Source organism: Myotis yumanensis, unplaced genomic scaffold (genome assembly GCF_028538775.1).
Source record: "Myotis yumanensis isolate MYYU_CA2020_CCGP unplaced genomic scaffold, mMyoYum1.0.hap1 SCAF_10, whole genome shotgun sequence".
Taxonomy (NCBI): domain Eukaryota; kingdom Metazoa; phylum Chordata; class Mammalia; order Chiroptera; family Vespertilionidae; genus Myotis; species Myotis yumanensis.
The window spans coordinates 42066479-42078661 of NW_027223761.1; the positions used below are offsets into that span (position 1 = coordinate 42066479).

Consider the following 12183-nt stretch of genomic DNA (forward strand, 5'->3'; position numbering starts at 1 on the left):
AGGAAGATTCATACCCAGTATGTCATGTCCCATTTAGGAAGAAATGTTAGGCACATTCTTGTGCTTCATTATGCCCCACTTGGGGTTCTTGGCCCTCCCTGGAATGTTAGACACATCCTTGTGCTCCATGAGATTTTCCTGTTATTTTAATTATAGGTTTCATTAACGGCCTTCAGTTTCCAGTGAATTGCCTCACCCAGTTTCCAGTGGACTGCCTACACCAGGCCCTATAGGTTACTCTGACTGACCTTTACAAGAGACATAAATATCCCACTCCCCCTACTCTGCTCTGATGATGCATTTTGGTCTCAGCCCTTCTACTAACAGATGTAACAATCTATATATATAAAAGCCGAAGCAACCATTACGACCAAATGACCAAAACAACCGGAATGACCAGTCGACCAGTGACTATGACCCACACTGACCACCAGGGGGAAGACACTCAATGCAGGAGCTGCCCCTGGTGGTCAGTGCACTCCCACAGCCAACCTCCCGTGGTCCCTCCCCCCAGCCAGCTAGCCAACCTCCTGGGGTTCCTCCCCCCATCCGGCTGGCCCCCCGATGGTCTCAATTGTTGGTCAGGCCGAGGGACTCCACATGTGCACGAATTTGTGCACTAGGCCTCTAGTAAATTTATAAATTCTTTACCACTTTTGGCCCCGTGTGTTCCTCCTTCAGCAACCCTAACAGGGAAAGCGGTTTTCTTTTTTCTTAGGAGCCTTAGGCTGCATTTGAGCAACAAGAGCACTAAAGCAGAGGTCTTTTTCTTCTTCTTTTTAACAATTTACAGTGTAACAATTTATTTTAGAGGAGAGGGGGAGAGAATTATAAATCAGTTGCTTCCCCTATGCACCCCAAACCCACTACCTGGATATGTGCACTGTCTGGGAATCAAACCCATGCTCCAACGCAGCCTCAAAAGCCAGAGAAAGGAAGACTTTACTATCATGTTTAAGGGCAGACATCTTCTATAGTTCTTTAGGTTTCTCCTATGAAGTTTCATTTGCCTTAAAGATCTCAGAATGTTGAGCACCCATTATCAGAGTGCTTACTGTCCTTATAACATCAAGCTATGCAGAAGAAAGTTTTATAACTGCAAAAATCCCTGTAATAAACAAAATGCTAAGTCCAATTTGCAGACTAGATCTGAAACAGGAGGCAATACTGATGGCAGTCAGCTTAAGATATTAGAGAATCATGAAGTGTCAATGAGCTCTGTATTTAATCATTTGGCTTGTGTCCAGACTTTATCTAATTCCATCTTTATTTCACCAGAGGTGTTTTATTTAAGTACAATAAAAGATATTAACAGTGCAAACCCCACCTTGATTAGCTAGGATATGGTCAAGAGTAATTCTATTGTCTAAAATAATTGTACAAGGGAATTTAAAGATTTTTCCTGTTTTGGCAGTAGCCCCAGCAATTTCCCTTCAAGTTGTTTATTGTCTGATTATGTATTCATTTACTGTAAATAAAGGAAAGAGTATTTTTCCAAATCTGGTATCTTTACTGAGGTAGACATAGCCAGGTATTAACATGTAAAGCACCCAGTCTGTTTTGTCTTCCGGATGGAAAGTATGGTGTCAGTCACCAGTGACTGACAGGGCGCTTAATGTGCTACATCCTTGACTATGTGTGTAACCAGTTGTACATTTTGACCTTGAAGTTTTAAAAATGATGCCCAATATTGAATAATCTTCCTAGACAGAAATTAAGGCAAGAAAGAATTATTATAGTGAGTGTTTGGCCTCTGCTATTACTTGAAACAGAAGAAACTGAAGGAAAAAAGGGAAAATTTGTGAGGTAGGAGGGAACTGAAGTAAAGGAACTAAAGAAAAAAAGGGGATATGAACATGTAGACCATATAGTACTGGTCAAGTATCTTGGGTTAGTTGTCCACAACAGATGTAATCTGCTTTACATCCTAGGAATTTTGGTTGAGAAGTACAGTTAGGTATAAAACAACTTTCTTTAAATGGGAATCATGAATTCAGTATCTCTGAAAGCAGAAACTACGTCTGCCTACTTACCACTCTAACCTCAGTGCCCAGCACAATATCCACACAGATTTGTAAAATAATACAGTGGACTGTAAAGGAGATGAGGGAGGAAAGGGAGATAAAGAACCTGGAATAGAAGAGAGATTATCAGAGTGCAAATGGGTGCTTTAGAAGGTGTTATTTTGCAAACTTTTGTTTCAGTTTTATGTATGTGTACATATACATGGATGTGTTTACTAAGTCATTATGTAGAATGTAATTTTTACCATGAGTTACAATCAAAAGTTTTGAAAACACTATACTACTAAATTCCAAAGCACACTTTACAACGAAATCAGCTTCACGGCATTTATTCCAATGGTTCTCAACTTTTTATTTTTCAACCTGATCTCCCTAGGCCAGTGGTCGGCAAACTCATTAGTCAACAGAGCCAAATATCAACAGTACAACGATTGAAATTTCTTTTGAGCCAAATTTTTTAAACTTAAACTATATAGGTAGGTACATTGTTATTAACTTAATTAGGGTACTCCTAAGCTGGCCTTTGCTAAAAATGTCCTCAATCTGATTGAGGTATGTTTGCTGAGGTCGACCCCTTTCAACTCTCCCATCCACACTCATCTTGTATAGTTGTTTCAGATAGACGACTGTGGATGGGAGAGTTGGAAGGGGTCGACTTCAGCGAACATATCTCAAAACAATGTACCTCCCCTGCCTGCGCCGAGTCTCCCGTCGCCCGACCAACCGACACCCCCCACTTCTTCTAACACCACTACTTCAAAATAGACTCGCCCAGGTCAAAAACTGACTTCTGCACATGGGCTACGAAGTTTCAATTGCACTGTACGTGGTATTTTGTGGAAGAGCCACACTCAAGGGGCCAAAGAGCCGCATGTGGCTTGTGAGTCCCGGTTTGCCAACCACTGCCCTAGGCAATATATTCTCCCCCAAGAAAAATAGCTCAAGAAAGCAGATGAGAAAAAATCATCTACTATTCCAATTCAGATATCTAACAACCAGAGCCCCAGTGCATGAAATTCATGTACCGGTAGGGTCCCTAGTGGCTGCCAGCCAGCTGGGGCCTCCCTCCCTTTCCCTGGCAGCCCACCCCCTGGTCTACCTCCTGGAAGAACTCCGTCAAGGGAACCATTTGCAAACTACACTTTTATTATACAGGATTTTCATATGGGTTATTCCTATGTCCCTAACAACCCTAAGATCTCTGATGATGGAACTGCCTCTCCCTCTAATATTTCCCTCAAAGTGCTTAGCGATATATTAGCACATTCAACAAGTACTTACAGGTTGATGACCAGTTGCCCTCCTGAATAATTACGTTGAAATTCACAAAACTACAGGAGTTAGTCTGCTACTACACTGACATACCAAAAATAAAAAGCACATTAAAACTTAAACGTAAAAAAACACACAAAAAAACTTAAATGTAAATAAACAAATCTAAATACAAAGTTGTATATTAACAAGCCTTGCTGAATGCTACACTGAAAAATTCTACCAAACCCTCTGGATCAAATTATGTTCTCTGAAGGAATGAGAAACAAAGTAAGCCCTGTCTTTTAGAGCTTGTGTCGGGGAGTACTTTGTAAACTCCAGTATTTGAAAGTGAACCCCCAAAATTAAAAATTCAATGCAAAGGTGTTACCCACGCAGTAATCTACATCCACAAGTTTTCAGTTCATCTGTTACCGATTTACCATAAGAGCATACTCATCCTTCCATATCTTTTTCTATAGGTATAAAAAACTTGATGTACATGTCTGAGGTCTTTTGGTTTCATCAGGTAAAATGGGAGACTAGGGAAATTCAGAGAATGTTGTAAAGATACTAAAGACAGGATGAAGGGCCACCACTGTGCAGGAGGCAGCCAGTCAATGATTCTCTCTCATCTCTTAACTATAGCTAAACCACCTGGCCACAACCAAATCAATTACCGGCCTACCAACTGCATTCATTACATCCTATATTTTCCTTTTTTTAAAATCTTCACCCAAGGATATGTTTTTATTCATTTTAGAGAAAAAGGGGGGGGGGGGGGGAGGGAAGAATGAGAGAGGAGAGAGGGAGGGTGGAGGGAGAGGGAGAGGAAGGAGAAAGAAAGGGACAGAAAGGGAGAGAAGCATCCATCAGTTGCGCCTGCAACCTTCTATTGTATAGGACAATGCTCCAACTGAGCCACCCCATCACCAGGGCTTCATATACATTTATATATTTTTTAAATACATTTTTATTTATTTCAGAAAGGAAGGGAGAGAGAGAGAGAAACATCAATGAGAAAGAATCATTGATTGGTTGCCTCCTGCACGACCTCTAGTAGGGGGCCGAGCCCACAACCAGGGCATGTGCCCTGGCCGGGAATTGAACCCTTGACCGTTTGGTCCACAGGTCGATGCTCAACCACTGAGCCAAGCGGGGGGTGGGGGGGGGGGGGGGTGGGATCCAATATTTTAAAATAATTATTCTTCCCACTGTCCCGTGTGGCTCGGTTGGTTGAGCAGCGCACCATGCACCGAGAGGCACCGCTGGATTCCCAGGCAGGGTCCAGGGCGGGGTTACCGGCTGATTCTGGTAAGGGGTGTGCAAGAGGCATCCAATCGATGTTTCTCTCGCACTGATGCTTCTCCCCCCCCTTCTTTTCTCTCTAAAAAATAAAATCAATAAAATAAAATTTATTCTCATTCAATCTTTGAGCATTTCTTCATGGCAGGTCCAGTGCTAGTGTGGGCATAAAGTGCCCTCTTTGAAACTCAGAACCTAGTGGATAAAACAAACATCCAGTCAGCCAACTAGTATTTGTGGAGTGCAGAATATTGTAAAATGGCTTTTAGCATCAGTCGATTCAACTCAGGACTTGTTCCTATCTGCCTGGCATGGTTCTGTGTTAAAAGTACCTTTTGGCCCTAGCTGGCTTGGCTCAGTGGATAGAGCGTTGGTCTGCGGACTGGAGGGTGTCAGGTTCGATTCTGACTTCCATTCCGGCCAAGGGCACATGCCTGGGTTGTGGGCTCGATCCCCAGTAGGGGGCGTGCAGGAGGCAGCCGAACAATGATTCTCTCTCATCACTGATGTTTCTATCTCTCTCCCTCTCCCTTCCTCTCTGAAATCAACAAAAATATATATATATGTATATTAAAAGTACATATTGCTCTAGTCTTCCCCAACCTGAAAATGAATAAACCCTTTCCCCAGGCAGGGCTGTCCCTCATAACGTCACAGCCAAGCAAAAGGCAGGCCCCAAGGAGGCGCTCGGCAGGTCTAACGGGAAGTAACTGCTGAGGAGAATGCAAGTCAGCGGCTCTTCCGGGCTCCCATCTTGTCAAAAGGCCTCGGGGACACCCTAATCTGATTCAGTTTCTCCTCGGGGGAAGGGCAGCTGGGCCCTACCCCACCCTCCTCTGGAACAAATGGCACCACATCCGGGGATATGTCTGTCTGAGATCTGGTTCTTTTTTTTTTTTTTAATATTTTTTTATTGATTTTTTACAGAAATATCGATCAGCTGCCTCCTGCACACCCGCACACCCCCCCAATGGGGGATGTGCCCGCAACCAAGGCACATGCCCTTGACCAGAATCGAACGTGGGACCTTTCAGTCCGCAGGCGACCTCTGTCTATCCACTGAGCCAAACCGGTTACGGCTTTTTTTTTTTTTTTTAAATATATTTCTGTGATTTTCAGAGAGGAAGGGAGAAGGAGAGATAGAAACATCAATGATGAGAGAGAATCATTGATCGGCTGCCTCCTGCACACCCCCAACCGGGGATGGAGCCCGCAACCCAGGCATGTGCCCCCGACCGGAATCGAACCTGGGACCCATCGGTCCGCAGGCCGACGCTCTATCCACTGAGCCAAGCCGGCTAGGGCCTGAGATCTGGTTCTATTCACGGTATCCTCGTCCTTCCACACTTTTTCTATGGGTCAGGGAGCTCAGAGGTGCCCTCGGAGGGTACAAAGTCCTTTTTTCCCTAGTAACCCAGTTTTCAAATAAAAGTCGGGTTCCAACCCTGGCCTCACCATCAACTCACTGGGCGACTTGGCATCAGTCACCGGACCTCTCTCTCTCTCTCTCTCTGCGCTCCAGTTTCTTCATCTATAAAATGGAGCCGATAATCCTACCTCAGGGGCTCGCGGTGAGGAAAAGGCTGCCTGGGAAACGCTAGGCGCACACAGGGGTGCGGACTGGAGGGTGTCAAGAGAAAATGAAACTAATACGATAAAGGTGAAGGGGTCACTCTTTAGAGACGCGGCTGGATGACCAAGCCGAGGGGCGCCGACCGAAGACCGAGCGGGGGTGGGGGAGGGGGGCAGAGGCGCGCCTGCAGGCCCGGCTGGCTGACATGGCGGGAAGCCGCGCGGGCAGAGCGGGAAGCGGCGGAGACGGACCGGCGGGCGCGGCCAACTGCTCGGGAGGCAGCAGCCGCGTCCCTGACCCGCCCCACACTGTCCCACCGGCCGCTCCCCGGCCGCTCACCTCGCTTGATCACATGCATCGCGGCTGGTAGCTGAGGCGATACGGATGCGATTCGGGTCCGAAGCGCACTCTCCTCCGCAGAGCAAAGGCAAGACAAGCCGAATCTCCTTCCCGCCACCCGAGACGCAAAAACAACGTCGCACGCATCACGTTCTCTACGCTACGCTGCCAGCGCCCGGCGGTGGGAAGGACCAACTTTACAGAAAGTCAGCCTTGCTCATTAGCCACCCTTTGAACGTGGGCGGGGCCCAGGAAACCACGCCCCTTTCGTGACAGCAGTGGGTGTGGCACGCCCGGCGGGAATGCGACGCTCCCGCCGCCATATTAAGTGTGGGCAGAGTCCAGCAGCCCGCGCCGCTCCTGTACCTGCGTGGGGTACGGAGTCGTCACTGATCTCTTGCCGCCAAGTCTTAGCCGAGCCTGGGACGGGACCCAGCACTCAGAGCGCACCAGGTCGGGCCCTCCGCTCTCGCCATTGCGTCCCCGCTGCGGTCAAGACAGTTCAAGTATTTTGAAATAACTAAAAGCCAACCATCCAAAACACGTTCTCTTATCTTGCCTACTGTACTATTTTGATAACACGAGACTGCCGTCTGATGTGAGCTGTAGCCTGGGATCCATAGCCGGAGGGCCGGGAGCCTCCGGCCTGTTAGGTCAGCAGAAAGCCTGGCACTACTCTGTCTGATTGGAAAGCCTTGCTAGGCGAGGGTTTTACTCTGATGTAAATGGGAGCCCCGGGAGAGTTTTGAGAAGGGACAAGATCCATTTGCTTTTAGAGTTTTTCGGGGGACAGTGGTAGAGACCGGGTCAGCCATAACGTCCTTGTGGAGGTAGAATAGACGTGTCTTGGTGACTGATGTAGAAGCTGGTGATTTGGGCTACACAAACTGATTTTTATGAAACCTCATGTGGCGTTCCCTCCCTAAAATCTTGCATTGGTTTTGGTAGGGGCAGAAATAGAATAGTGGGGATTGGCTGTAATTGTAAGAAGTATTAACCATGCTCTGTTAACTGTTCTGTTCCGATTAGAGAAAGCACATTCTAACCTGGCTGATTTGGGCGCTAACATCGGAATGCAGTCCATCCTCATTTTCTGAGTGCTGCCTATCATTATGGAAAGATTTACGACCTCAGATAGTCCCAGAGGCACCCACCCTTTGCAAACCCCCACCCCCTATTATTAATAATCTGGTCCCAGAGGTGCCTGGAGGCACCCCACAGGCACCAGCCCTCATTGCCTGTAACCATTATCCTTCCTACTTCCCCATGCCTATAATTCTTTAATTCTTACTTTCCCACATAATCTTTGTCCTTCTACCTAATGTAAGCAGCTGGTTTATGGGGAGGGGCAGAGCAGATTTTTGTGGATGACCTGCTGCTCTCCCATACTGCCAGCATTATTGGAACAAATACTCATATATTATTCATCTCTGTGCCTGCTTAACTGGCTCAAGTAGTGACAGGCAGCCCGGACCCAGTGGTTGTCTTTGTGTGTTTCTTTAAGGATAAAATGTTTTATTTATTGTCTTATAGTAATAATTCTTTGGCAGTATGTATCCTCCAGATGCATCCCAATCTCCCTGAAAAATAATTTTTTAAATGTGAAAATACTGGGTTTTTTTTTCAGTTACAGTTTACATTCAATATTGTTTTGTATTAGTTTCAGGTGTACAGCATAGTAGTTAGATAATTACATACTTTAGGAAGGTGTTCCTCATGATATTTCCAGTACCCATTTGGCACCATACACAGTTATTACAATACTAGAGGCCCAGTGCACGAAATTCATGCATGAGTAGGGTCCCTAGCAGCTGCCAGCCGGGGCATTCCTTTGTTCCACGCCGCCGCCTGGTGGTCAGAGTATCTCATAGCAAGTGATCGAACTCCCAAGGGGATACTTTGCATATAAGGTTTTTATATGTAGATTGACTATATTTCTTATGCTGTATTTTACATCCCCATGACTATTTTGTAACTACCAATTGGTACTTCTTAATCCCTTCACTTTTTTCACCCAGTCTCCCAAGTCCCCTCCCCTCTGGAAACCATCAGTCTGTTCTCTGTATCAATAAGTCTGTTTCTGTTTTGTTTGTACTGTTCTTTAGATTTCACATGTAAGTGCAAAATGCTATTTGTCTATGACTGACTTATTTCACTTGGCATAATACCCTCTAGATCCATCTGTGCTGTTGCAAATGATAAGCTTTCTTTTTTTGTGGCTGAATAATATTCCATTGTACATATGTACCACTACTTTTTAAAATATATATATTTTATTGATTTTTTACAGAGAGGAAGGGAGAGGGATAGAGAGTCAGAAACATCAATAAGAGAGAAACATCGACCAGCTGCCTCCTGCACACCCTGCAACCAAGGTACATGCCCTTCACCGGAATCAAATCTGGGACCCTTCAGTCCGCAGGCCAACGCTTTATCCACTGAGCCAAACCAGATAGGGCTGTACCACTACTTTTTTATCTGTCTAATGATAGACACTTGAGTTGCTTCCATATCCTGGCTATAGTAAATAACACTGCAGTAACACTGAACATAGGGGTGCATATATTCTTTTGAATTAGTGCTTTAGGTTTCTTCATATATATGCCAAGAAGTGGAATCTCTGGGTCATAGGGCAGTTCCATTTTTAATTTTTTGAGGACCCTCCATACCGTTTTCCAATCTGCATTCCCACCAACTGTGCACAAGGGTTCCCTTTTCTCTACATCCTTGCCAACACTTGTTTGTTGATCTGTGAAGTAATTCTAAGTCATTGGTCACAGGTGAAGCTATAAGACAGGTGGGGTCAAGATGGCCCAGAGAACTGTGTGTATGTATGTGTGTGAGCTTGTGATTTTTTTTTTTTACAGTGGCTGGCTGTCTAAAGTATTTTTTACAATATGTTTAATAATCAGTGCTTTAAAAGCAGCGGTTTCCTACAAAGTGGAAATTAAGGTCTAAGTGGAGGTCACATTGCAGTGTCACCGCCTGTGAGTGAAGTCTGGTCTGGGGAGCCCAGGGCGGCTCGTGGACATCCATGGTGGCAGGAGCCAGGCTGACCTTGGGAGGCAGGACTCACTGCGGCTGTGCGGCCTGCCTTTTCGTTTCTAATGGGATACAGTACTTTTTAAATAAGGAGCCATACTTTTTTTTTTTAAGTTTGAGAAATGAATGTGATTTCTAATTGTATCAGACATTAATGTTTTAAAGCTATAATAAAGTTTAAAATTTCTACATTTTGTTTTTCATTTATTGTAACTGTTCTTTTATCTATTAAATTGTATGTGGTTGGGGACGTTCTGTTTCCCCTCTTAGCATTTGTTTCTATAACCAGAAATAAAGTTATATATTAAAGAAATGAAAAAAAAAAGATAGCCCAGAGATAGGGTTGCCAGATTTAGCAAATAAAAATAATGTGTCCCAAATGTTGCATGGGACATAATTATACTGAAATCATTATTGCTTATCTGAAATTCAAATTTAACTGGGTGTCCTGTATTTCATCTGGTAACGCTACCCAGAGACCTTTTCGGCCTGTGTATTAGTTTCATTTTCTCTTGACAGAGCAGAAATAGTCTCTTCTTCATCCTGTCTGCTATGCCACAAAGAGCACAGACAACACCATAAGAGTCAAAGCCAGCAGAAGTTAAAATCTCCTACATGCTTTATTGGACTTCAAAGAGTCTTATGAAATAACACAGAAAAACCCATGTGAGGGTATCCAGGGGGTACAAGGCAGTCTGCAGCCTACCCCCTTCCTAAGACCAGCCCCAGATACCCCCACCCCAGGCCCAAAATAGGATCCCAGAGTAAAGGCATGTCAAGGAGTGAGGCAGAGGGAAAATATCTTTATAGCCATAGCAAAAATAGGTAGGGAAGAGAGTTGTCTAGAGGGTGGGAAGGGTGGGAGGAAGTGGTCATGTAGCCACCTTCACCTACACCATCTTCCTTAGCCACCCCCTTCCCTAAATCGACTGTGTCCTTTTTGAGCCTCTGGCCCAGGGTATGCAGTAACATGAAAACGGTTCTGATAAGGGGAGTGTGTGGTGCAGGCACTTGGGAAATTCAGGAGATTTCTTTTTTTCAATTTTAAACTGTCTTGTGGTTCAAATGCAACAACATCCTGCCCAACAGCTCCAGGGCCCCATTAGAGACCTGTATCATGGCTGTGGCTCCCATGGCCAGGGGAGCCAGTTGTCCTGATTGCCAGGAGTACTGATGCTTGGGGAGCATTTGGGCAGCACCCCTTATAGACAAACCCTCCTACACTGTGGGGGAGCAGGGATAAGAGAGAGGCAGGTGTGGGTGAGAGCAGAGAGAAAAAGTGACTGCCTTGTGGCCCACAACTCTAGCATCTACTCCTCCTCCAACTAAGAAGTCTCTCCCGATTTATCCCTTAGCGTGGCCTCTCTTTATAATTCTCTAGTGGCTTGTTCTCTGGGAATTGGTTTCACTCCCCCATTGACTCCTGGAGGCCTGAGTGAGCACCAGGCCACGATTTCCTCTGGCTTACAACATTCCCAAAAAACAAACCTCAAACATTAGGCCCTAGGACCCAGTTTGGGGCAAAGAGAACCATCATAGGTGCGGTGGAATAAATCTGAGGCACAGGTGTCAGAAGTTACTCCTCCTATCTTCCCCCATAGCTGCTAGGGGAAGTTGGGGAGTGGTGGGAGGGAAGAGACTGAAAGCAGGAGACAGAGAAAAACAAGAAACCAAACCTCAAAACTGGGACAGCAGAGACAGAAGCTGGACCTCAGAGGTGGAGCTGGTAGCTGAGGGGACAGCAACTAAGACATGCACTGAAGTGGAGAGGGAGTGATAGCAGCAGCCCAAAGTTGGAGGGAGGCAGGGCAGGCAGGCCATGGTGGTCAGTTAATAAATAATGTTGAAGGACCCAAGGATGAGGGGGGCAGGTATCTACAGTGCCCAGGCCCCTGCTAACCCCTCCCAGGCCCCACTTTAGGGGCCAGTATCTTGGAAGGCAGAAAAGGGGAGGCAGAAGACCAGGGAAAGATAAGCGGTCCTGCCACTGCCACCCTCATTCTGCCTACTTCTTAGGTTTCTTAAAGATTTTGAGGGGAAACTTCTTCCGGCCTGGGCTGGAGTCTGCCTCCTCACCAATAGAGCCATTATCCTCCTCAGCCACAGCCTTCTTGCCAGCCAGGTGGGGAATTCGTGTATTTCGGCTGGCCTGTGAGGCTCGGCTGTCCCCAACTGGAGATGGCATGTCTGGGTCTGGGGAACTGGGGCTGTGAGAATGGGAAGAATCCAAAGGTGGAGAGCCACCAGGTGGGGCTGAGGGGCTCAGCTCCATCAAGCTGTGGGCCTTGTCCAGCCCGTGGTTCAGCGCCAGTAGAGTCTTCTTGGCCAGGGCAGGGCTATCAGGCAGCTTCTCCATCGCAGACCCTGGGTGGACCCCCTCAATCATCCGGTGGCTGCCATTGGAAGTCATGGCATTGAGAGCCTCATCTGCAGCACGGGCCATCTGAGGAGGTTTGGGGGCCATACGCTGGCGGTCACTCATGTGGAGGGAGGACTCCGAATCGGAATGGGTCAAATCCCTGCAAGACAGGACAAAGAAGAAAGGAACACATACAGGACAGAGGAGAGAGAGACAACATGAAAAGACAGGACGGTATGAAAATGGGGGTAAAGAGAACAGCAGGAGAAATGAAAATAGGATGAAAAGGC

General features: G+C 46.2%; 2 protein-coding genes across 12 annotated transcripts in view; both read right to left on the reverse strand.

Annotated features, from left to right (window-relative positions):
- The window catches only part of RRM1 (ribonucleotide reductase catalytic subunit M1), a 50245-nt gene extending 43584 nt beyond the window's left edge, over nucleotides 1–6661 (reverse strand). Inside the window, exon 1 of the mRNA XM_070425479.1 lies at nucleotides 6493–6661. Within this exon, the coding sequence (XP_070281580.1) occupies nucleotides 6493–6511 (19 nt within the window). The 5' untranslated portion in view covers nucleotides 6512–6661. The remainder of the gene's footprint in view (nucleotides 1–6492) is intronic.
- Nucleotides 6662–10135: 3474 nt separating this feature from the next.
- The window catches only part of STIM1 (stromal interaction molecule 1), a 187251-nt gene continuing 185203 nt past the window's right edge, over nucleotides 10136–12183 (reverse strand). For 3 of the 11 annotated variants that reach the window (XM_070425482.1, XM_070425483.1, XM_070425484.1), the window contains one exon: nucleotides 10136–12053. In XM_070425482.1, coding sequence (XP_070281583.1) covers nucleotides 11540–12053 — 514 coding nt within the window. In that variant the 3' untranslated portion in view covers nucleotides 10136–11539. The remainder of the gene's footprint in view (nucleotides 12054–12183) is intronic. The other 8 variants (XR_011472844.1, XR_011472845.1, XM_070425486.1 and 5 more) reach the window with 5 other exon arrangements.